We start from the raw sequence: 22836 nt of genomic DNA, 5'->3' as shown, positions 1-22836 counted from the left end.
TCCGTATTTGTGACACTTTTTCCCACCTCACGTCGATTGGCCGGCCGCTAAGTGCACGGTCCGCTCTCAATGAGTAAAAAGAGACAAGGGGAGGCTGGACAAGCCCTTCTTTCTTGGGATTCTTGTCACTCTTCAAAAACACCACTAGGAATCGACACGCCCAAGCCAACCTGGGTTCGTGCGACCGCAACAAGCAAAAAAAATTATGTGGTTCTTGTGGTTCTTTCCTTGAGAGATACAGAACAGTGTCAAAGCTTTGATACCAATGTAAGGTGCAACGGAATGAATGTTTGCGCTTTGCTCAAGATGAGTGCTCCAAACTGTGCTCAAGGTTCCTTTTGTTCTTATGGAAGGTAGAGCCTTCCGTTCTTAGTAAGAGAATGCTATGATCACAAACAAAGTGAATGGACACTGTGCGTGAAAGTGTATGAGACTGAGAGATAGAGAGAGAAGAGAGATACGACACCAGAGACGTAAAACCCTCCTCCGAAGGCCCCACTCTCGTCGACGAGAGTGGTCTACTTATGATTGCACAAACTGGTACAAACTGAATGCATGTGACTGATGCAAGTCTAGGCTATCGTTGACAACGGTGATGATGAAGTCGACCTAAGGGCTGAAATCTGCAATCTTTCTACTGCTGTCCAAAAACGCTATAGGCTGAAATCTGCGACTAGTCCAAAAACGCTGATTTGGGGGCTGTTTTCTGTGGGTCTTTGACGCTGAAAATCTGCACGTTTAGGGCTGAAAACTGAGGTTTCTTTAGGCAGAAAACTGATGTGTCTTTCCGAGCTGAATCTGCTACCTCCTTTAGGGTTGAATCTGCAAGTACTTCATTGTTGAAAAACGCTGCAGGCTGGTCATAATTGCTGCAAATCTGCAATCGTGGGACATGCAAAAACGCTAGACTAATGTGTTTCCAAAAACGCTAGGGAAGGTCTTCAAAAACGCTGGCTCATGGAAGTACTGTGGCGATGTTCTTCTTGTTGAAAACGCCAATGGCTTGGAGCGACGGCGAAGATGATCCAAAACGCTAGGGATGCTTGTGGAAAGAAAACGCTAGGCTAGGGGGATGGTTCTTCTTTTGCTTGAAGGAAAATCCACCAAGTTCCTGTTGAGAAGTTGCCTGCTGAGCTTGGCTCCTGTTGCCTCTTCTGCCAAATAGTGCTAGCTCTAGTTTGCTTATATACAAACTTAGCAAAATTGCCCTACCTACTTTCCAACAAAAGTCACTTAAAAATAATTAGTGAAAAAATGTCAAAAACAGGGAAAATAGGCTAAATGCACTCGAAAATTCCCCTGAAGGATTCTGATGGGAATGCTTATGATCATGTTGTGTGCAACCAGAGGATATTAAGTGACAGGGCATGCACGGTCTACGAATAGACTCACAAAAGTGCCAGATCACTTCTAATCTAGACTGACTGGACTGACTGAACCATGATCATGCTGTAGCTTGTCCACGGACACATAGGGTTGGATATGTCACGTGACATCCTACGTACAGGCTCACAAGGGTGCTAGAACACACGTCCTAAACCCTAGAAATAAGAGTTAGCTTGTCCACATGCACAAAAGGTTAGATGTGCACATGACAATTCAAGTGTTCATCTGTCGAAAAGGTTAAGAAGGTAGGAATCTTAATTGGCTTGTCGTGTACACCAAAGAATAGCTTTGACCAATCTCCCATCATCACATATATCATCCTTAATAATTAGACATTTCTTTGATCCTTCACCTATCTCTAGTGACTCAAGTCATGGTTTTCTTCCCACATGTTATCAAAGTATTCAATACATCCACGTACAGATGTATACAAATTTTTTTTGGGGATGGTGCCTTAAGTGAATCTCACATATTTCCGGGAAAAGAATCAACCCATTTTTATATATTCCTACATGCTATTTGGAGTTGCTCATTTCCTGCTCTTGGTAGATTAGTTTGGGAGCAATCACGGAGAGACGACCCTTGAACATTTTATGAAACCGGCCCGTGGGGCGGTAGACTTTGGCTTTCACCCAAAATTCTTTACTTTACTTTAGACACACACACAGAGAACGTGCAAAGGACACGTGACGGGAATTAACACTTACGCACACACACGGCTCGGAAGCTAGAATGCTCCGAACAGACGCCGACAACCTGTAGGCCACAAAATTAGCGCCCCTTTCGGTATTTCTTTATTCTATAGGAGGGTAAATTACGAAGTAGAGTCCTCAGAATCCTTTGCCAGTATCCCGCTAGATACCACTTGTTTTGGCCAAATTTTGGCAGCATAACAACCCCAAAACTTGTGCGAAACCAATTCCCCTACTAGAACTCACTTCCACTGGCGTATACCTTCTAATTCCTGCCAAAAACAGTAAATTCAGCACACTGTATTTACTGGTTTTTGCCATGTTTTCAACCCCAAACAGTCCCCTAACTGTCCTCTGCCAAAGGGGCACTATTCCCAAAGGTTCTGGCATCTGTATGGCTGAAAAACAGTCAATTTACAGCGCACACACACCGCTGAAAACGCACCTGTACGGTGAGGTTATGACCCTCACCGGTGCATGCTTTGGAGTAGCAGTCAGCTACCCCTGTTCCTACTCAAGGAGCCTCTTGCCTCAGCACAAAAGCATAAAACCACACAACTGTACATCAGTCAAATGAAGAGCCCTCTTGTGGGGCATCACATAACTACACGTAGGGGGGGGGGGGGGGAGAGAGAGAGAGAGAGAGAGAGAGAGAGAGAGAGAGAGAGAGAGAGAGAGCAATGTGTAGTGTGTAGGGCATCACTCCTAGCACCACACTATACATGAGAGGGAAAGAAAGCACTCCATAGCCCTTAACCTGTGACAAGTTCTCAGTGAAGCATATCCCCCAGCATAAATCTAGCGCCCCCTCTTCTGCGCTTGACCTATAATGCATCTGTGAACAAATAGATGCAAAAGGGGAAGATTTCCATGGTTGCCAAAAGCTGCGTACCGCTGAAAACGCAGCAAAATAACCCTGTAAACACGCATACGATGCCTTGGTCCTAGGCAAAGTCATGGGAAGCTCAAAAATGGAGCGAAATTGCTGAAAATCATAGTTATTAGCCTCCAAAACTGCTCTACAAAGTCAGTTACGAGTTCTGTTCTCCCAAACTTGGTAAATTGACCAAAAAGTGCCACTTGGCACTCATGCGTGCAATTTTCCCACATTGGGCTTCCTGCTTAAAATCTCTCAACTGGTGCATTACTTGACTTTGCAACAGAGTAATGAAATTTTTCCCTTGTCATACCGGAGGTAATGACGTGAACACATTTCACGGCCCAAAATAGCAGTTTCCTAAATTTTAGGAGATGCTTCCGATGGGCTCCCACTGGTCATCTGACCATCTATCCTCATTGGGAACACATCCAAAAGAGCAATCTGGCCCAACTGTCGGATACTTTCTGTTGGTGATCCCACCTCGACTTCATGCCTTTATTGAGTTCACTTCCTAGTATCCACCAACTTGCTAAGTGCGACGGGGGAACCTACATGACCTTGCACTGAGCCTAGACATCCTCTTACTATACGAATTCCAGTGCCGACCAACTTCCTGTCTGCGGATGAAACTATCGTTCACATTGGTCATACAATGTCCGACCATTTGCAAGTTCAAAAAGAGGGTCTCAAAAATATACAAAAATCATTGGAAAGAAACTAACAACTAAGGTTAGCAATTGCCACGTCCTCATGACATACCCCCCTCTTGAAATCGCAAACGTCCTCGATTGCATACCATAAATACATGCCATAGATAATCTTGTGTGGTAAGCACCCTTTTATCATCGCATGTATCCGCAAGAAAGACTATCAAAACATGTGTACAAATGACTTAATGAGACCTTCATACTTTTGTCAAACTGTACAATGTTATTGCACTGAATCCATGAGTACATTTGATTTGCTAGCTCTATCATTACCCCTCCTTTGCAGACATTGGGTTGGGACATATGTAGGCTATAACTCAAAGGCCTCAAGATAAAGCTGCCATACATTTGGTGACTCTGACTGTTCATGCTCTTCCATCCACTTTGCATCCATAGCTGGATGGTTCTTGAACTTCACCAAATAGCATCTAGCAACTTGTCCCTTAACTTTTACCTGTGCAAGAGACTCTTGCCTCTGCAAACGAGCATAATTCCACAATACTATGACGTACCACCCACGACCAAGTAAGCTCAAATTTCAAGATGATTTACCAATGCGTCAAAGAATCCAAGCAATCGCCTCAGAGAATCGACGAGCAGCGTGCCACTTGGCAAACCCACATCACTCGCGCAGGAGATCTAGTGGCCAATCTACCACCGTGAGACCTCTCCCTATCTCATCTTGGTTCATACTTGCAAACCCTAAAAACGCAGCAAAAAGTCAGTCCTAATTTGACCACTTTTTCGCAGGACGAACATGCGGAATTTCCTGTTTATCTTGGAAAGAGGAACCCTCTTTCATAATGCCCTTCTCTTTGTCGGCCATAGTGTAATCACGCGTTCCTGTTCTCTCTGTCTTTACCCAAAACAACCGAGGCTCACTCTATGAGGAAAAAATGATTAATGTCCGAGCAATGAAACATTGAAACCGGCCCGTGGGGCGGTAGGCTTTAGCTTTCACTCGAAATTCTATACTTTACTTTAGACACACACACAGAGAACGTGCAAAGGAAACCTGTGACGGGAATTAACACTTAAGCACACACACGGCTCGGAAGCTAGAATGCTCCGAGCAGACGCGACAACCTGTAGGCCCCAAAATTGGCGCCCTTTCGGTATTTCTTTATTCTTTAGGAGGGTAAATTACAAAGTAGAGTCCTGGGAATCCTTTACTAGTATCCCGCTAGATACCACCTGTTTTGGCCAAATTTCGGCAACATAACCACCCCAAAACTTGCGAGAAACCAATTCCCCTACTAGAACTCACTTCCACTGGCGTATACCCTCTAATACATGCCAAAAAAAGTAAATTCAGCACGTTGTATTTACTGGTTTTTGCCATGTTTTCAATCCCAAACAGTCCCCTAACTGTCCTCTGCCAATGGAGACTATTCCCAAAGGTTCTGGCGTCCGTATGGCTGAAAAACGGTCAATTTACAGCGCATACACAGCGCTGAAAACGCACATGTACCGCTAGGTTATGACCCTCAGTGGTACCTGCTTTGGCGTGGCAGTCAACTACCTCTATTCCTCCTCGAGGAGGCTCTTGCCTCGGCACAAAAGCATGAAACCACACAGTTGTACATCAGTCAAATGAAGAGCCCTCTTGTGGGGCATCACATAACTGTACGTAGGGGAGAGAGAGAGAGAGCAGTGTGTAGTGTGCAAGGCATCACTCCTAGCACCACACTGTACATGAGAGGGAAAGAAAGCACTCCATAGCTCTTAATCTGTGACAGGTTCTCAATGAAGCATCCCCCCGCATAAATTGAGCGTCCCCTCTTCTGCGCTTGCTTGTAATGCATCTGTGAACAAATAGATGCAAAAGGGAAAGATTTCCATGGCTTCCAAAAGCTACATATCACTGAAAAGCAACAAAACAGCCCTGTAAACACGCATCCGATGCCTTCCAATGCTGAAAATGAGCTCATAGGTCCTAGGTAAAGTCATGGGAAACTTAAAAATGGAGAGAAATGGCTGAAAATCACAGTCATCAGCCTCCAAAACTGCTCCAAAAAGTCAGTTACGAGTTATATTCTCCCAAACTTGGTAAATTGACCAAAAAGTTCCACTTGGCACTCATGCATGCAATTTCCCCGCCTTGGGCTTCCTGCTTAAAAATCTCTCAACTGGTGCATTAGTTGACTTTGCAACAGAGTAATAAAATGTTTCCCTTGTCATACCAGAAGTAATGACGCAAACACATTTCACGGCCCAAAATAGCAGTTTCCTAAATTTTAGGGGATGCTTCCGTTGGGCTCCCACTGGTCATCTGACCATCTATCCTCATTGGGACCGCATCCAAAAGTGCAATGTGGCCCAACTATCAGATACTTTCTGTTGGTGATCCCACCTCGACTCTGTCTTTATTGAGTTCACTTCCTAGTATCCACCAACTTGCTAAGTGCAACGAGGAGACCTACATGACCTTGCACTGAGCCTAGACATCCTCTTACTATACGAATTCCAGTGCCGACCAACTTCCCGTCTGCAGGTGAAACTACCATTCACATTGGCCATACAATGTCCGACCATTTGCAACTTCAAAAAGAGGATCTCAAAAATAAAACAAAAATCATTGGAAAGAAACCAACAATTAAGGTTAGCAGCAGCCACGTCCTCGTGACGTTTTACCTTTGTGAAGCAATAATAAAGAAATACCGAAAGGAACACCAATCTTTGGGGCCAGTGCTTTTGGAAGCGGAACTCCGCCGCTTCGTGTTCTCTCTCTCTCTCTCTCTCTCTCTCTCTCTCTCTCTCTCTCTCTCTCTCTCTCTCTCTCTCTCTCTCTCTCTCTCTCTCTCTCTCTAACACAAAGGAAGGTCACTAGACTTATAACAAGATTTATTTCAGTTGGAGACCTAGGGGACATGTACACAACCTATATAAGAGCTGGGCTTGAAGATGACTAGACACAGAGCATTTTCTTCGGCTCATAGAGGATGGGTTCTTATGCAGGCTTGCCTACATGGACACTTACTTGTCCCGCAGATTACGGAAAGGACACAAGTACTCATAAGTGAGGAGCATTAATCGACCTAATAACACTTCTAACTAGTCAATCCACCTTCGTCCTCTTACATTTGTCATAACTATTGACATATACAGAACTATTGACATATACAACCCATGACATAAAGAACCAAAGTGATATCACTAGCAAAAGAATTCTCATCGACAAACTTGACATCCAAGTGAATTTTTTTCCTTGTTTCGAAGTACATACTACACATATGGAAGTATCACCTTCAGCAACATTAAGCTAAACTCTTCCACAAAGTATGAGGAATTATTAGTGGATGAACAATATTTTCTGTAAGAGAAAACTCAAGACGTGAACATATTATGTTGCTTAGTTGCACCACTATTTACACATTAGATTTGAAATCCATATAAAAGCATGAGAATAAATGCTCAATTTAACACTCTAGAAACAGCTTGTAAGACCAGAACAGTAAATTTGCCCTACAAAATTTCAGTATATATTAATAAAGAGCTTTACCTTCAGAAGCTCGTATATGTAGTAGCGGATATCATAGTCTGTCAAAGTCGGATAAAGGACCTTGAAATCTGTGTTATTGACATATTCAAAAACCAGGCTTGGTGTCTTTGACTGAGGATCCCGGACAATGTCTAATAGCTTGATAATATTAGGTCCTCCACAAAGATTTTGTAGAATCTTAATCTCCCTTTTGATCTAAAATAAAGTTACAAAGCTCTCAGAAGCTGCACACAAGAAACACATTCTGCGCACAAAATCTTTTGATTATGCATACCTAGAAAAAAACCATAATGCAGCAAAAGAAAGCTTCACATCCATGTTCCATAAGGTTAACTCTTGAGAGGCAATCCATGACATGAACAAACACCAGACAGCATTCCCGATGCTTCAAGGTGGCCATATACCACATGTCACTCATATAATCGAAATTAAAAGAATAATAATAAGAGCAGCACCCACAACAGACCTTCTTCTTCTTCACTGGTTTCAGTATTTTTATGATGCAACGCTCGTTGTTGACAGTGTTCACTCCTTCAAAAACCTCGCTGTATTTGCCGCGACCAACCTTTCTCACAACTTCATAATCTTCCTGATCCCTGAAAGAGCAGATCCAATCAAGACAACCAATAAAGAACTCTCTCTCTCTCTCTCTCTCTCTCTCTCTCTCTCTCTCTCTCTCTCTCTCTCTCTGAGTCTGCGTGTGTGTGTAGCGTGCAACTTAAGTGATTTACCCCCACTGCACGACGAGCGACTCGTAGTCCCAGTACTCTTTAGGGCGATTTAGATTCACATCTGCGTACACGAGAGCCTTGGACATAACACCAGGCTTGCGAGTCGATTTCCCGATCTTCTGAGCCAGGGTTACCGAATGGGTAGAATCGCAGCTGACAGCCCACAGAAGAGGAGATATGGAGTGGGGCTGACGAGCGCAGGTTAGGCAGAACAGAGAAAGAGAGGCGTCTTCTCGTTGCCCGAGCTCACAGGTAAAAGCTTAATGGGTCGGGACTCGGGGCTCGGGACTCGCTGATCTAGAGAGAGTGAAAAACCTTCCTGAAAGGTCGCTTTATGTTGTTCCCATGTCTAATGTTGGGAAAATTACCAAAATACCTCAAAAATTCTCAAAACACCCTTGTATCTATTTTGGCTGGACTGTTCAAGATTTTCTAATCTTTATTCCTTTTCGACAATTAAGACCCATTTTTTAGTGCTTAGCACAAAAAATGTCACAAATTACCTCGCAAAAAAAGGCAATTATGTCTAAAAATAATGAAGCAATTCATCTCCAAAGCCCACATAACCTACTCTAATGCTAGTTTTAGCATCTTTCATTGATACACAATCGGTCTTCTTATAAAAGCTATAATTTTTTTGTCTTTGGAGAAATTTAATCTCACAACCAAGGATATTTTGGGAATTTTGAAAAATTTGAAGGGCATTCTGGGAATTTATAACAAAATATTGGGGGTACTTTGGAAATTTCCACAAATTAGAGGGTATTTTGGTAATTTTCCCTCTGATGTTTAATGCTTGGTAATCTATTGGGTGTATAAAGACCCAAGTTCAATTTCCATTTGACATATTTCAAAACAGTTTAATCCTTGATATGTGAATTTAAAGCTTGCCTCAAATATACGTGGAATCTCTTCTTTTGTTATAAGCAGAGCTTTTCACACATGCCAATTGACAATAGTTGTTGATCAACTCGTAAAAAGCATCAAGGTTAATATACTTGAATTTTTGGCATAAATGTGTTGTACCTCTATTTCAATGTTGCTTTTTCTTTGTAAATTCGCTTTATGGAACTTCTTAACCTACTTATTAAGAATCATAAAGGGCACACACCTTGAAAGGCCAAAAAATAGGTTACACTTCCATGCAAGCTTGATGATGTTCGATCCATGAACTTTTTGGGGGTGTGTTCACACTTTCTCTTAGCGAAAATGGTGTGGATTAGCTAGTGGAAATCATCAAGGCCAATGCATGATCATATACCATAGTTTTTGGCATAGATGTGGTGTACCTCTTTTTCAATGTTGCTTTCTATTGTGAATTAAGTTTTATGGATGTTAAATCAGTAGGCCCTAGGCACTTCAACAAGAGATATTATTTAGTGTATGGGTTTAAATACAATTATTTATAAGTTTTCTCAATTTAAAGCACATCCATGGCACTAAATTTATAATAGATTGTTGGTTTTGATTATTGGCATGGATACTTGCTTCTACATTGCTTAATTATTTATGGAGGAGTATATGTTGGTGGGTATACATGTGGGTCTCACCTTATGATGCTCACAAGCAGCCTTAAGTGTTGCATTGTTTCATTATTGCTTTAATTTGCACGTAGAGGATATGGCTTGAAATGTGCAAACGCCATTACTTCCTTTAATGTCCCAATGTTAGGCTACAGTGCCATTTGGCGGAGGTGTTAATCAGGTTTTGTTGTCCAACTGAAGCATATTATGGTGTGTGTGTGTGTGTGTGTGTGTGTGTGTGTGTGTTTGGGGGGGGCATATCCTCACGTGCGCACATGTGTGAGTGTATGGTTGGGTGGGTGAGGCAACCACAATGCGAAAGCAAAGCCATAGGCATTGGCAACCAAGAACATCCTACATGTCAAGGAAACTTGTAAGTTGGCATAACCATTCTCGACCTCTCTTTTTATGCATTTTTGGTGGACTAGCATGCTACGTGAAAATGAGACTACGTGGTTTTTTGGCTTAATGCTTTTTGTCATCATCATCATGCCTTCTAAGGTTTGATTTTTCTCATCTTGCAATAGACAGTGGCCCTAAGTATAGCAATGCTTTCTTGCTTCTCCTCAATCAATAGTGCATAAGTAATATGTTGTCCCTTTTAGATTGCTTCGCTAAAACCCACTTTTAAATAGGGATTAGTCACCATTGGTTGTGCATCAGAAGACCTAGCCCTCTAAAAATATTTCAAAAATCATAGATTATACCCTTCAAATCACAAGAATAGTGCAGAAAAATGAAACGATAATCTATCAATCAAATCCATAGAGGTAGGTTGGGCCACCCTCCACATGCCTAATAGATTACGTGAACTGACAAGAAATCACAAATTGCAGACCGTTGAGGTGATATGTAAATCAATGTTGCACTATAAAAATAAGTTGGGTTGAGTTCTATGGTTTGGTAAAGTCACAAGATGGAAACTACCTATCAAGTACACGTCCCATCCAATAGAATGTATTCCACATAGTATGAACTAATCATATAATGGACCATGCATAGATCATATTGTTTACATAAAAGAAATATTTGTAGAGCTTAAAAGCTGATCAAATATTAAACATCAAGCAGTGCCAAGCAAGCAACAAGACCATTAAACAACAATGCAGATGCAATCACATGGCCTACTCAGCATCTCCATAAAACCATACACGTATTCGATATAACATGAGCTAGACAAATTACAATGGACAATGGTAGGGCATGACCTATGAAACTATCATTTGTCATGATTTCCATGAGCTTTATACAAAGTGTATCTATGTAGGTGGAATGGATATGTGAGTAGCCATTACCACAATATAGGCCAAGATACAGAGAATTTCTAAAACTACTATCACAAGTAGCCATCACTCTATAAGTTCTATGTTGGTTTAGCACGTGCATATGCTTAATGCAACTCATTTGGGTACGTGAGAGGGGGATCCTCATTACAAGACTGAGTGATCTTCAAACAAAGACTTTAGTTAGATTAGCAATTAGTCCAAGAAAGAGGTAGTAAGGACACAAATGAGAGAGAGAGAGAGAGAGAGAGAGAGAGAGAGAGAGAGAGAGAGTTTTCAATATCCCACATCATAGTATATTCGTTAGAAGTGCCTAGTACACGGTATATAGTGTAAACATGTGTGTTAAGATAAGAAGTATTACCCATATGAAATGTGAAAAGGGAAAAACTATTACATGTAATGCAAAAGTTTGAGGGTGTGTGTGGGACACCCGACCTATTCCCAAGATCAACACACTACCTAGTGTGTGGAGGCAACACTTAGTAGTGTGCCTACCCCACAACCAAGTCAAAACATAGCATAGAAGGGCCAAAAGTGCATATCCTATAGGGTTGCTATGATGGAGGTTTTGACTTCTTCATTGGATTTGAAAAAGGGGGGTAAAACTTTGGGTCACTTGCTTAGAATTCTCTCAAAGCGCTTGAATTCGTCGCAAAGTGTCAAAAACAGGTTCGCTACTAAGAAATTGTTCGCACATGGCTATGCAATTTTAGTAATACATTTTCTTTTATATACTTACAATATCTAGCAAAACTAAAAAAGTTTGCTTTTCACCTAAACTCTTAAGATAGATAAGGTAAAGTTGACTTCTATTTACTCTACTTCTTTTCAATTATTTTATAGAATAATTAGATGATAAATTTGTCCAAAAATAATGGCATTAGGGAAATAAAGACATTCCTTCTAGATACAAAAGCAACTATCCTTGATTAAAGAACCGAGAAAGAATTGGCAATTTACAAGTTGGATCAAGTGAAGTAGTTCGAGTGAATGTCCCAATGTTCATAAAAAAGTTAAGAAAATAACATTTGAATGCCCATTAAGAAAGACAAAACAAGATCATGACAATAGTAAGAAAGTAATCATTCTTTACACAATTGAAAGCGTGAACTTCAATAAAATTTTGTTATAGATAATGCATTGAATAGCTGTTACAGAGTGAACCTTGGTTATAAAATATCGCAAACTATTGGTCAAAGGTCAAACCTTAGGTGTGAAAGACCACAAATTATCAATTAAAAAAGGCAAGCTTCGACGTCAAATTTTGACTGAATAGACGGTGAAAGGCCAATCTCAAGTATGAAACACCATAGTCATCAAGAAAGAAGCAGACTTCAAGCTAAAACAAAGTTCAATTTCTTGAATTTCAATATGCTTCCTAGATATTAGGACGAGAGACAAAAAACTCTTGAGCATCCATTTAGCACTTCCAAAATCATGATTCTTATACTAAACCAAATACTTAAGATGCAACATGCCACAATGAGTGAAAGTGTCATGATGGTCTATGATGGTATTGGGAACATGAATTTTAAAACCTTTTTCTAAAATGAATGGGTGATCGATGGGAGAGTGTAGGCAAAGAATCTTTAAGGGTGAAGAAGACTAGTTTGGGATGCATTGTGAATTTCGAAATCTCAAGAATAGCCAACCAAATTGAACTTTCATTAATACATTGAGTGATTCTAAAGAGATCAGAATACCTTAGGACTAAATTGGTGGCATGGAACTTTTATGTCCTTGGGAACTTTTGTGTCCTCTTAACAACTTCCTAGAATTATTGCTTGAGATGCGAAGGAGGTTTTAAAGTGCTCTATATCCACAAAGCTAGCTTGTGAAATGGAAACAACTTGAAATTATCATAGGCTACTAATTCCACCTTCATAGCTGGGTTTAGATAACATTTTTAAATGTAACTTGAGCCAAATAAAAAAAGTGTGCTTTTTTTGTCAATTTTCATGAAATTGGCATTAAATCACCCTAAAACACGGCTCAATGACCTCTAAAGTGCTACATGGCTAGCACAGATAGTTCTAAAGGTGTTTTCATGCTTCTAAAAAATGGAAAGCCTATCTATTGGAAGCTATGGCCCATTTATGGAAAATTCTATGTTGATTTGCTAGTAAAATTCACATTTTGATGAATATTTTGGAAGTGTTTTTGTAATCAAAAGGAACTTTTGAGTTTGTTTATGGGATTTCTCACTGTGAAACTCTACTCCCTTGAGTTTTGGGGCACATAATGCCACAAATAGCAAACAACAGAAAGGCTAGAGTGATTTTCCATTATACCAAAATCGGACTCATTTTGAGTTAATATTATGCTAGATTTCACTCAATAAGTATGATATGTTTCAAGCTTAGGTCCAAATATAAGTGTACAATTCCAATTTTGCATCAACTTTATAGGTTTATATTGTTAGGGTAAAGCCCTCTAGCCACCTAGGAAAAGATCAATGATGAGATGGTCCAATAGGAAAGGGATGCAACCTCTCTAATCAATGGATGTAAAGCACCAAGCCTATTTTGTAAAGCACCAAGCCTCTCTAATCAATGGATGTAAAGAAGCCTATTTGAGAGGCTATTTTTAATCAATCTTTGCACTTTGGGCTATCATCATTGTGTCGACACTCTACATGTATGTTTTTGCCCTAAGCTATATCCTAACCTTAATTTCCATTGCTCTAACACTAACCCTAGCATCATGGTGAGCTTAAGGCTTCACTACCATAGCCTAGCTCACTAATGACTCTTAGTCTCAACTCCTCATCCCATTCTGCAATGGCTTAAATACACCAATTTGCTGCTCATGGGCCCCATTGACTGTGGCTTGTAGTAAGATACGCCATATTTGCCCTGGCCCAATGAATGTGCATGCATTACTTTCCTTGGCCCATCTCGTCAACGACCTGTTCTGGGTTATTGGAATATGTTTTAGTTTGGAATTCATTTTTTGAAGCTACCGTTCCCACTTAAACCCACTTCTTGGCTTTGCATTTCCGAAGTTGATGTTCCCACAACATTTGAGTGTTTGAACTCGATCTTCTCAAGGCCTTTCTAAACACTACCACTAAGGAGGAGAAGAAAGATCTCAAGTAGAGATTCAATAGTCCAATAGAGATTTCACACATGTATTTCAAAATACGTGCAAAATTGGTGCTTGAAGGCACATTTGATCCCACCTTTGCTGCAAGCTTGTAGACAAAGACACTACACACATGAGCATGGGTTCTAGACACTGCCCGAACGAGTCCTTTGTCGGGGGGATATTTTTTGGCGAGCATTTTCTTGGAATTCGGCGAGCAGATTCCAAAAAGATTCTTTCCTCTCCTCTCACTTTTATTCTCTCTCTCTCTCTCTCTCTCTCTCTCTCTCTCTCTCTCTCTCTCTCTCTCTCTCTCTCTCTCTCTCTCTCTCATTTTTTTCCTTAGCAAACACACATCGATCCCACATTGTCGTCACCATCGCTTTTGCTCCCTTTTTTCCTCCCTTGACCCTCTATCTTCCTCTGTGTGTGTGTGTGTGTATGTGTGAGAGAGAGAGAAGTATACACTTAAATCAATTTACATCAAGATTAGTGCTAACAAAAAGAGAGATTAAAATTTTTATAACCCAAGATAATCCAAAACATCTTTGCCAAAGCTTCAATTCCTACCCAGCCTATATCAACTTCGCTAGCTACATTACATGGCGTCACAAAATTGTACAATTTTAGGCTTAGCATGGGTTGATGTATGAACATGTTTTCATTTTGGCACAATCCAACAACTCTCAAGAAAATGAAGTACAAGTGCTTAGAAGCCAAATAAGATTTTTTCTTGGACTCCCTATGGATGAAATCAAGGCATATGCAATAGGGCTCATCCTTGATGTGCACCTCATACACCCCCACATGGTGATGCTCAACCTTTAAGACTTCACGTGCTTTGTCTACAATGCATTTCTCTTCAATCACCTTAGCCTTGAAACAAAGAGTGACTAGTTTTCTTAGCTGCCTCCTCTAAAATGGAAGTCTGAAATTTGACTCTTTCGCCATTTCTTAGTACTAGTAAAACAGATCCGCCTTCGACAGCAGCATGGCCCCTCTTACCCTCAAACCCCTTGGTTCCACTGCCTATTCAATGGACCACTGGCCAAAGTTAGGAGATACCAGGATCAGAGATGGCTTGGGCTATTTTTATTAAAGCGGAGCAGACAAGGGATAGCCTCTTGAGGAGACCAGACAGTAGGAGACACTCACAGAGGGGGATCACTGATTTTTTCATACTACATACCTGGCATTTAGATGAGCAGGCACCACAATAGACTTCAAAGTCCACCTATACTAGAGGTACACTGACTGACAGGGCCACTGAGCTTGGGTATTGGATATCATAGGATAGGATCGCCATTAACCTACTGATATTTGTTTTTGCATCCTCAAATTCCTCCGTGGTCATCTGGACCTTTTCCTTGCACCGCTATTTTGGAATGAACAATTGAAGTTGCATGAGTGAAGGCACGTTTGTATCGCCCTACCTTGCTTCGGAATGACCTCACTTCAATAGCGATACAAACTTGCTTTTCACTCCACAATAGCACACGACCTTCAGGTCCCTCCCACCTTGCCGAGCTCTCCACTCAGAACACCCACTTCATGTGCCTGCCTCTAGGCAAGTTCCCCAGCTACCCCCATGGCATAAAAGACACCTTTCGCTTGCATGTTAAGGGAGCAAAGCAAGTAGTTGCATGTGCATATAAATGTGCAAGTTAATTATGGTTTTTTCCTATGTGGTCATTTGGACCTTTCCTCTATGCTGCATCCATGCTAGCAATGATGGGCATCCCTCTCTCTCTCTCTCTCTCTCTCTCTCTCTCTCTCTCTCTCTCTCTCTCTCTCTCTCTCTCTCTCTCTCTCTCTCTCTCTCTATGTGGACACACATGGATGTAACCTTCTGGTCTCATAGCTCATTTTGGCCTCTTGAAGACGTTAATATAACATTTCAATGCCTATTTCATCTCTCTCTCTCTCTCTCTCTCTCTCTCTCTCTCTCTCTCTCTCTCTCTCTCTCTCTCTCTCTCTCTCTCTCTCTCTCTCTCTCTCTCTCTCTCTCTCTCTCTCTCCCCCCCTCTCTCTCAGTGTGTGTGTGTGTGTGGTTTTTTCCCTCTGTGGCCACTCATACATGTAACCTTTTGGTCGCATAGGTTATTTGGGCCTTTTGCAGACGCTAATACAACATTTCATATCATTTCATCTCTCTCTCTCTCTCTCTCTCTCTCTCTCTCTCTCTCTCTAAGGAATGGGGGCAACCCTATACTTGCCACAACTACCTCCATTCCATGGAAGGAAACTCACAAAATGTTGCTCAAGCTGCAGTGAAATAAAGACAGCACCGTGGTGGGAGAAAAATGCAACGTTAGGGCTAGCTTTCCTGGACATTCAGGCTTTTAGGGGCTAAACGTGTAGAGATAGTTAGGCAAGCTGCAGCTCGGAGATTGCTCATTTACTAGCTATGCCCTTCGCAATGGGTCTTCTTTTGCCAAGTGGAAAACTCGAATCCGTGTCGGCTTTGGCGGGTGGAAACCGCAAAGAGGGCATGCAAAATCTCCCCACACGGTGTGATAAGGGGAAGCCTCTTAAAATGTCCTTTGCAAGGGTAAAAATGTTAGAATTCCTTTCTTTTCATGAACGTAGGGACACGTGGCCGAAGGAGGTTTGCCTCTCAATTGGTTAATACTCTACTTTTCATCTTTTTAAATTTTTACATTTTTCTCTCAATATACCTGCAATTATAAGGTAAGTGGAAATCTTTGTAATATGTAATGATCGCTCTCTAAGTGTCTAATGATCGCTCTCTATATTGGCTCTCTAAGTGTCTAAATGCTATCATTTGATCTTTGACTCTTTTTCTCTCCACATCAGACTCCATAATGGTCCCAACTATTGTCCGCCTCTTCATGCACAAGATTCGGACATGATGAGCATTCCTCTCTCTCTCTCTCTCTCTCTCTCTCTCTCTCTCTCTCTCTCTCTCTCTCTCTCTCTCTCTCTCTCTCTCTCTCTCTCTCTCTCTCTCTCTCTCTCTCTCTCTCTCTCTCTCTCTCTCTCTCTCACGTTGAGTCACCTGTGTCGTCAGGCTGTAGGGAACACTCGCCTGCAGCAAGAGTATGCGACACATGTTTGTGTAGAGGGAGAGGGGATCCTTTCCCCCTTTATATAGAGCTGCTAACTTGAAATGTGTAGAAATTTAGCTCTCGTCGTCTAAAGAATCTGCTCAAGGTTTTGTTGATTAAAAATACATTAAACCTTGGTTTTTTTTTGTGGACAATGGCTGAAAGGAGTGAAGAAAAATTGTTGACCAAGTTTGGATGAGCAAATGAGCAAATTTTGGATGCTTCCTCTTTTGTTTGAACTTTGAGGCTACCACGATGCGAGGTTTGAAAACGACATTGGCACCCCGATAATAGTCTGATAAGAGCAGCTTTCGCACTGAAAGGCAAGACGCTGACCTCCGTGGTCCTCCTCAAGTAGCATTGATCTTTGTGGTCCTCCTGGAGTCCTAAATTTGCCCCCCCCCCGGAGTTGCCTCCCCCACTCCACTACTCAATGCAAGTCATCCCGCCTAGTTATTGCGCTAGCAATTCATCGTCAATTCTCGTGCATGAGAACACAATCTTCGTCACCCCCTATCTCCAACGCAAACATTCTCCTTCGTCTTCTTTAATGTATGATCTCTCTCTATCTCTCTCTCTCTCTCTCTCTCTCTCTCTCTCTCTCTCTCTCTCTCTCTCTCTCTCTCTCTCTGTGTGCATCAATGTTTGAAAAACTGTGTCTTAGCTTGGCCTTGAGCCGGGGGTTTAAAAAAACAAAACAGCCGACTGAAGGGAAAGGGAGATGTTGAAGATGATGAAACAGGAAACAGAAGGAAGACAACAACTCAGAGTAGGAAGAAGATGGAGAAGGAGACGACACAGAGCTTGCGTACGAGATCTCTGTAGTCTGTCTCTCTGTATTAGAATAATAGAGTATATACAAACTCAGAGCTACAAAGCTTATATGAGACCCTAAGAGATAAGGTGTCCTTTCACACTAGATGTCCAGGGGGAAAAACCCAGTGGGAGAAAAGTGCCCCTGGTGAAGCGGATATACACACTAACACTACTACATGTCTACAAATCCCCCCTGTAGTGATAGTGTGAATCCGTACAAGGTAGCAGATCATCATGTGTATGAGAGTAAGCCCAAAGCTTTTCGAAAAGCTTCAAAATTTTCTCGTGATAACGCCTTCGTAAATAGATCTGCAATGTTATCCTGTGTAGGACAGTAAGTTAGTGTGATCTCCCCTGCATGTAGCCTTTCCCTGACATAGTGGTAGTGAACCTCTATGTGCTTTGTTCTTGCATGAAATACTGGATTCCTTGCAACTGCCATAGCACTCTGACTGTCAATGAAAATGGTAGTGGGTGCATGTTGACACTCACAAAGATCTGCCAATAACCTGCGTATCCATACACAATCAACTGTTGCCGTGAAAGCTGCCCTGTACTCAGCTTCACAAGTTGATGTAGCCACTGTGGGTTGCTTCTTGCTTAGCCAAGATATACATGCATTTCCAAGGAAAAAACAATTCCCACTTGTGGAATGTCGTGTGTCAAAATCACCAGCCCAATCTAAATCGATGTAACCAAGAAGCTGCATAGAACTGTGCTTTCCATACATATCCCCCCTTGGAAAGAACATGGAAAGATTAGGGGTACCTGAAAGGTAACCAAGTATGCGCTTCACAGCCTGCCAATGATGCATACCTGGGCTGTGCATAAATCTGCTTGCTTGTGAAACCCCAAATTGAATGTCTGGACGAGTGTTGCCTGCCAAATATATCAAGCAACCAACCGCTGCTGCATAAGTATGTACATCAAAAGGTTCTCCAGCATCGTGCATGCTCAACTTTGATCCAGTTTCTACGGGTGTAGAGATTGGTTTACAATTCTGCATACCAAACTTGTCCAAAATTTTATGCAAATATTTTGCCTGCAGCATGTATATGCCATCCTCTAATTGCACAAACTGAATACCCAAGTAATAATGTAGCAAACCAAGATCAGACATCTCAAAGGTTTTTCTCAAAGAATCTTTAAACGCTTCAATTTCATCTGCAGTATTGCCTGTAAGAAGCATATCATCCACATAAAGTGTTAGCATCATGAGAACTCCATCTCTCTTTTTGACATACAAAGTACTTTCTGTTGGACTATTTTGAAATCCCTGGCCAATCAAATAAGTATGTATCTTCTCATACCATGCTCTTGGAGCCTATTTGAGACCATACAAAGCTTTACGCAATCTACATGCCTTTTGCTCTTGACCTTTTACAACAAAACCACTTGGTTGACTTACGTAAACTTCTTCCTGCAAGTCACCATTCAGAAAAGTAGTTTTGATATCCAACTGATGCACTTTCCAACCATGATGAGCAGTAATTGCAACTAGTGATCTAACTGTGGACACACGAGAAGTAGGAGCAAAGGTTTCATCATAATCTATGCCTTTCTATTGCGCATAGCCTTTTGCCACAAGCCTTGCTTTGTACCTGTCAAAAGTACCATCTTGTTTCCTTTTTACCTTAAAAACCCACTTTGTACCAATAGGCTTTTTACCTGTAGGCAAGTCCACTAGATCCCATGTATGATTCTTATGAATAGAATCAATTTCTTGCTGCATAGCATCTTTTCACTGAACACACTCTAAAGATTGTTCAAATGAATCAGGCTCATCTGCATCACAAAGAGTGCTAAAGCAAGCCAAATCTACTTGCTCTCTGCCAAAAGCAGTACCAGCACGTGTTTTTCGTGGCAACGGTGCATCCAACTTGCTATCCTGCAAAGTTTTTTGAACCCATTTAGGCAAGGTTCTTTCTTCCCTGAGAACTTCTTGCTCTTCACGCACAATTTCCTCTACATCATGAGGTGTCACATGCTGATCAAAAGATTGATCAAGATTATCAACCTGTTGTGATTCTTCATTCTCCACAAAAGAAGGAAGCAAACCTTCAAATACATCATGTGTCTGCATATGAGGTACATCAAAAGCAACTATAGGTTGAGCAGTAGTTTCTGCAAAAATTACATCACGACTTTCAAAAATCTTGTTTGTAGCAGGATTGTAAAGTCTATAACCTTTACTTCCACTACTGTACCCCACAAATATACATTTGATTGCCTTATCATCAAGCTTCCCACGTAACTGTTGAGGGATGTGAGCATAAGCAAGACAACCAAAAACACGAAGATAACTGACTGAAGGTTTTCTATCATACCAAGCTTCATATGGAGTAATGGTCTTCAAGGCACGAGTAGGACACCTGTTCAAAACATGTGCTGCACAAGCAACTGCCTCCATCCATAGCTTATGAGGCAAACTCTTAGCCTTGAGCATACATCTAGCTGTCTCCATTAAAGACCTGTTCTTCCTTTCTGCAACACCATTCTGTTGTGGTGTGTATGGCATAGTGCATTGGTGTTTAATGCCTTTCTTTCCCAAAAAATCCTTAAATGCACCTGACATGTATTCACCTCCTCGATCGGTACGAAGAGTCTGTACTTTGCAACCTGTTTCATTTTCAACCATGGCGACATAATGTTGAAAAACTGCAAACACATCTGACTTTGCTTTGAGTGGATACACCCAACAAAACCTGGAAAAGTCATCAATGAAAGTCACAAAATAAAGGCTGTTTCCCAAAGATGGCGTCCTCATAGGACCACATACATCACTGTGTACAAGCTGCAACTTTCGTGTCCCTTTAACTGAACCATCCTGCGAAAATGAAAATCTGTGCATCTTTCCAAGAACGCAACCTTCACATACATGTCTTGGTGGCATCTCCAATAAATACAAATCATGCACCATATTATGACGTTGTAAAGTCATCAAACTGCCATAACCAACATGCCCAAATCTAGCATGCCACAACTCAGCATCCTGCATGGCATGAGTCTTTGTTTCTGCAATACATACCTGAATCTGCTTTTCATAACGATCTAGCACAAATAGTCCATTTTCCAGTGTACCTGTAGTGATAAGAGAATAACCATTCTCTCGATCTCGTACAACACATCTGTCATCCTCAAAAATGACCCGAAGACCATTTTTTGCAAGAGAGGATACAAACAACAAATTCTTCTTGATCCCTGGAACATATAAGACATCTGGCAAGCATAAATCTGAACCATCTGAAATGGTAATCAATATCTTACCAACGCCTTTGATTGGATAAGAAGCATTATTTGCACATGTCACCTTCTTTCCTGCTGGAGCTGCATCCAATGAACAAAACAAATCCTTCCTTGAAGTAATATGCCTGGATGCACCACTATCAAGGTACCAAATCATTTGTGTCTCGTCAACATTGTAAGCAGAAAAATCTGAATATACTAAGAAAGCATAAGAATCCTGCACAAAGTTTGCAGACTCTTCTTTAGCTGTAGAAGAATCACCCGAAGCTGAAACAACCAAACTTGACTCTTTCTTCTTTTCTTTAGCAATTCGCTTTTTACACTCACTAATGTAGTGACCAGGTTTCTTGCAGTAGTGACATTTACCTTTCTTCTTGGACTTGTCGGAATCACCTTTAGACTTCTCTGAAGACTGTCCTGCACCAGACTTGGAGTGATGAGCACTCTCTTTACCCTTGTTTTTGTTCTGTACAACAAGAGAATGATCCATACCATCCACCTGTAAAGACTTGTTCTTACGTGATTGATCCTCCTGCAATAGCAAAGCCACTAACTCTTCAAAATGAAGAGGCTCAGGATTAGCTTGCAAAGACAGAGTCAAAGAAATATGAAAAGTCAAATAAGATGGTGGTAGTGAATTGAGTGTTTTGGAAACCAAGTCCTTCTCTGGAATCACTTCATCAATGCTAAGCAATTGCTCTTTAAGATCCCTGATTTTTGTAAGATGCTCGACGATATCATCACCTTCGTCCAACTGTATTTTGTCAAGTTGTTTCTTCAAAAACTCTATTCTGGCAGCGTTTCTTCCTCCAAACATAACTTGCAGAGTGTTCCAAGCATCCTCAGAAGTTCTACAAGATTTGATATGTGGTGTGATTGTCCTCTTTATGGTTAAGGCAATCACAACCATAGCTTGTGCATCTTTAGTATCCCATTTCTTTTGCTCTGGAGTGACTTGTGAGGGTCCTGCACCAACAGTTGCACCACGACCAGCCACGACCAGGCGTGGAAGGTGCAATGCTACCTGGACGAACTTCATCTCCAGATACATAATCCCACAATCCTTTACCAACCAAAACATTTTTGGCCATAAATGACCAAAGAGAATAGTTGGTACCATCAAATTTGTCTTCGGATGTAAACGCACCAAAAATCTCTTTCTCCGTAGATTGAGCCAAACTGTAGATGCACACAAGAGAGCAAAAGAACCTCCAAGAGATTCACAAATCTCCTCTCCAATGTAAGCAAAACTCTACACAAAATCTCAGCACAAAGCTAAGACAAGCTGCTTCCCAAAAGAATTGTTTACCTGAAGAAAATCTATCAAAAAGCACACCCTTTTGATCTAAACGCCTCCGAAAAGTAACTTCTGCTACGTTGCTCAGAACAAAATTCTGAGGGCTCGAACGGCTTCAAAAGGGGGGTAAAACCCCAAGTCGCCTATTCAGAATACTCCCGAAACGTCGAGGATGCTCCCACGAGCAAATTTTTCGAAAACTGCCTGAAAACTGCGATTGCGCGCGCGGACGCGAAAACGCAAGTAGAGGCTCTGGAAATCACCTTGCTCTGATACCAATTGTTGAAGATGATGAAACAGGAAACAGAAGGAAGACAACAACTCGGAGTAGGACGAAGATGGAGAAGGAGAAGACACAGAGCTTGCGTACGAGATCTCTGTAGTCTCTCTCTGTATTAGAATAATAGAGTATATACAAACTCAGAGCTACAAAGCTTATATGAGACCCTAAGAGATAAGGTGTCCTTTCACACCAGATGTCCAGGGGAAAAAACCCAGTGGGAGAAAAGTGCCCCTGGTGAAGCGCGTATACACACTAACACTACTACATGTCTACAGGAGAAGCAAAAATTCTGCTTAGAAGATTCAATAATTTAGAGTTAAAAAATTTGCTTGTTT

General features: G+C 41.4%; 1 protein-coding gene across 1 annotated transcript in view; it reads right to left on the bottom strand.

Moving 5' to 3' along the window:
• LOC147428525 (casein kinase II subunit alpha-2) overlaps nt 1-8191 on the bottom strand; it is a 40131-nt gene extending 31940 nt beyond the window's left edge. Inside the window, exons 1-3 of the mRNA XM_086497714.1 lie at nt 7899-8191; nt 7634-7763; nt 7168-7362 (exon numbers count right to left, since the gene is read on the bottom strand). Of these exons, the coding sequence (XP_086353840.1) occupies nt 7168-7362; nt 7634-7763; nt 7899-7984 (411 nt within the window). The 5' untranslated portion in view covers nt 7985-8191. The remainder of the gene's footprint in view (nt 1-7167; nt 7363-7633; nt 7764-7898) is intronic.
• Nucleotides 8192-22836: the final 14645 nt, after the last annotated feature.

The sequence above is a fragment of the Adiantum capillus-veneris genome, chromosome 23 (genome assembly GCF_014529385.1).
Source record: "Adiantum capillus-veneris isolate H3 chromosome 23, ASM1452938v2, whole genome shotgun sequence".
Lineage (NCBI taxonomy): Eukaryota > Viridiplantae > Streptophyta > Polypodiopsida > Polypodiales > Pteridaceae > Adiantum > Adiantum capillus-veneris.
Note: the sequence above shows the minus strand (reverse complement) of the source record. Positions and strands in the feature narration are given on the sequence as shown.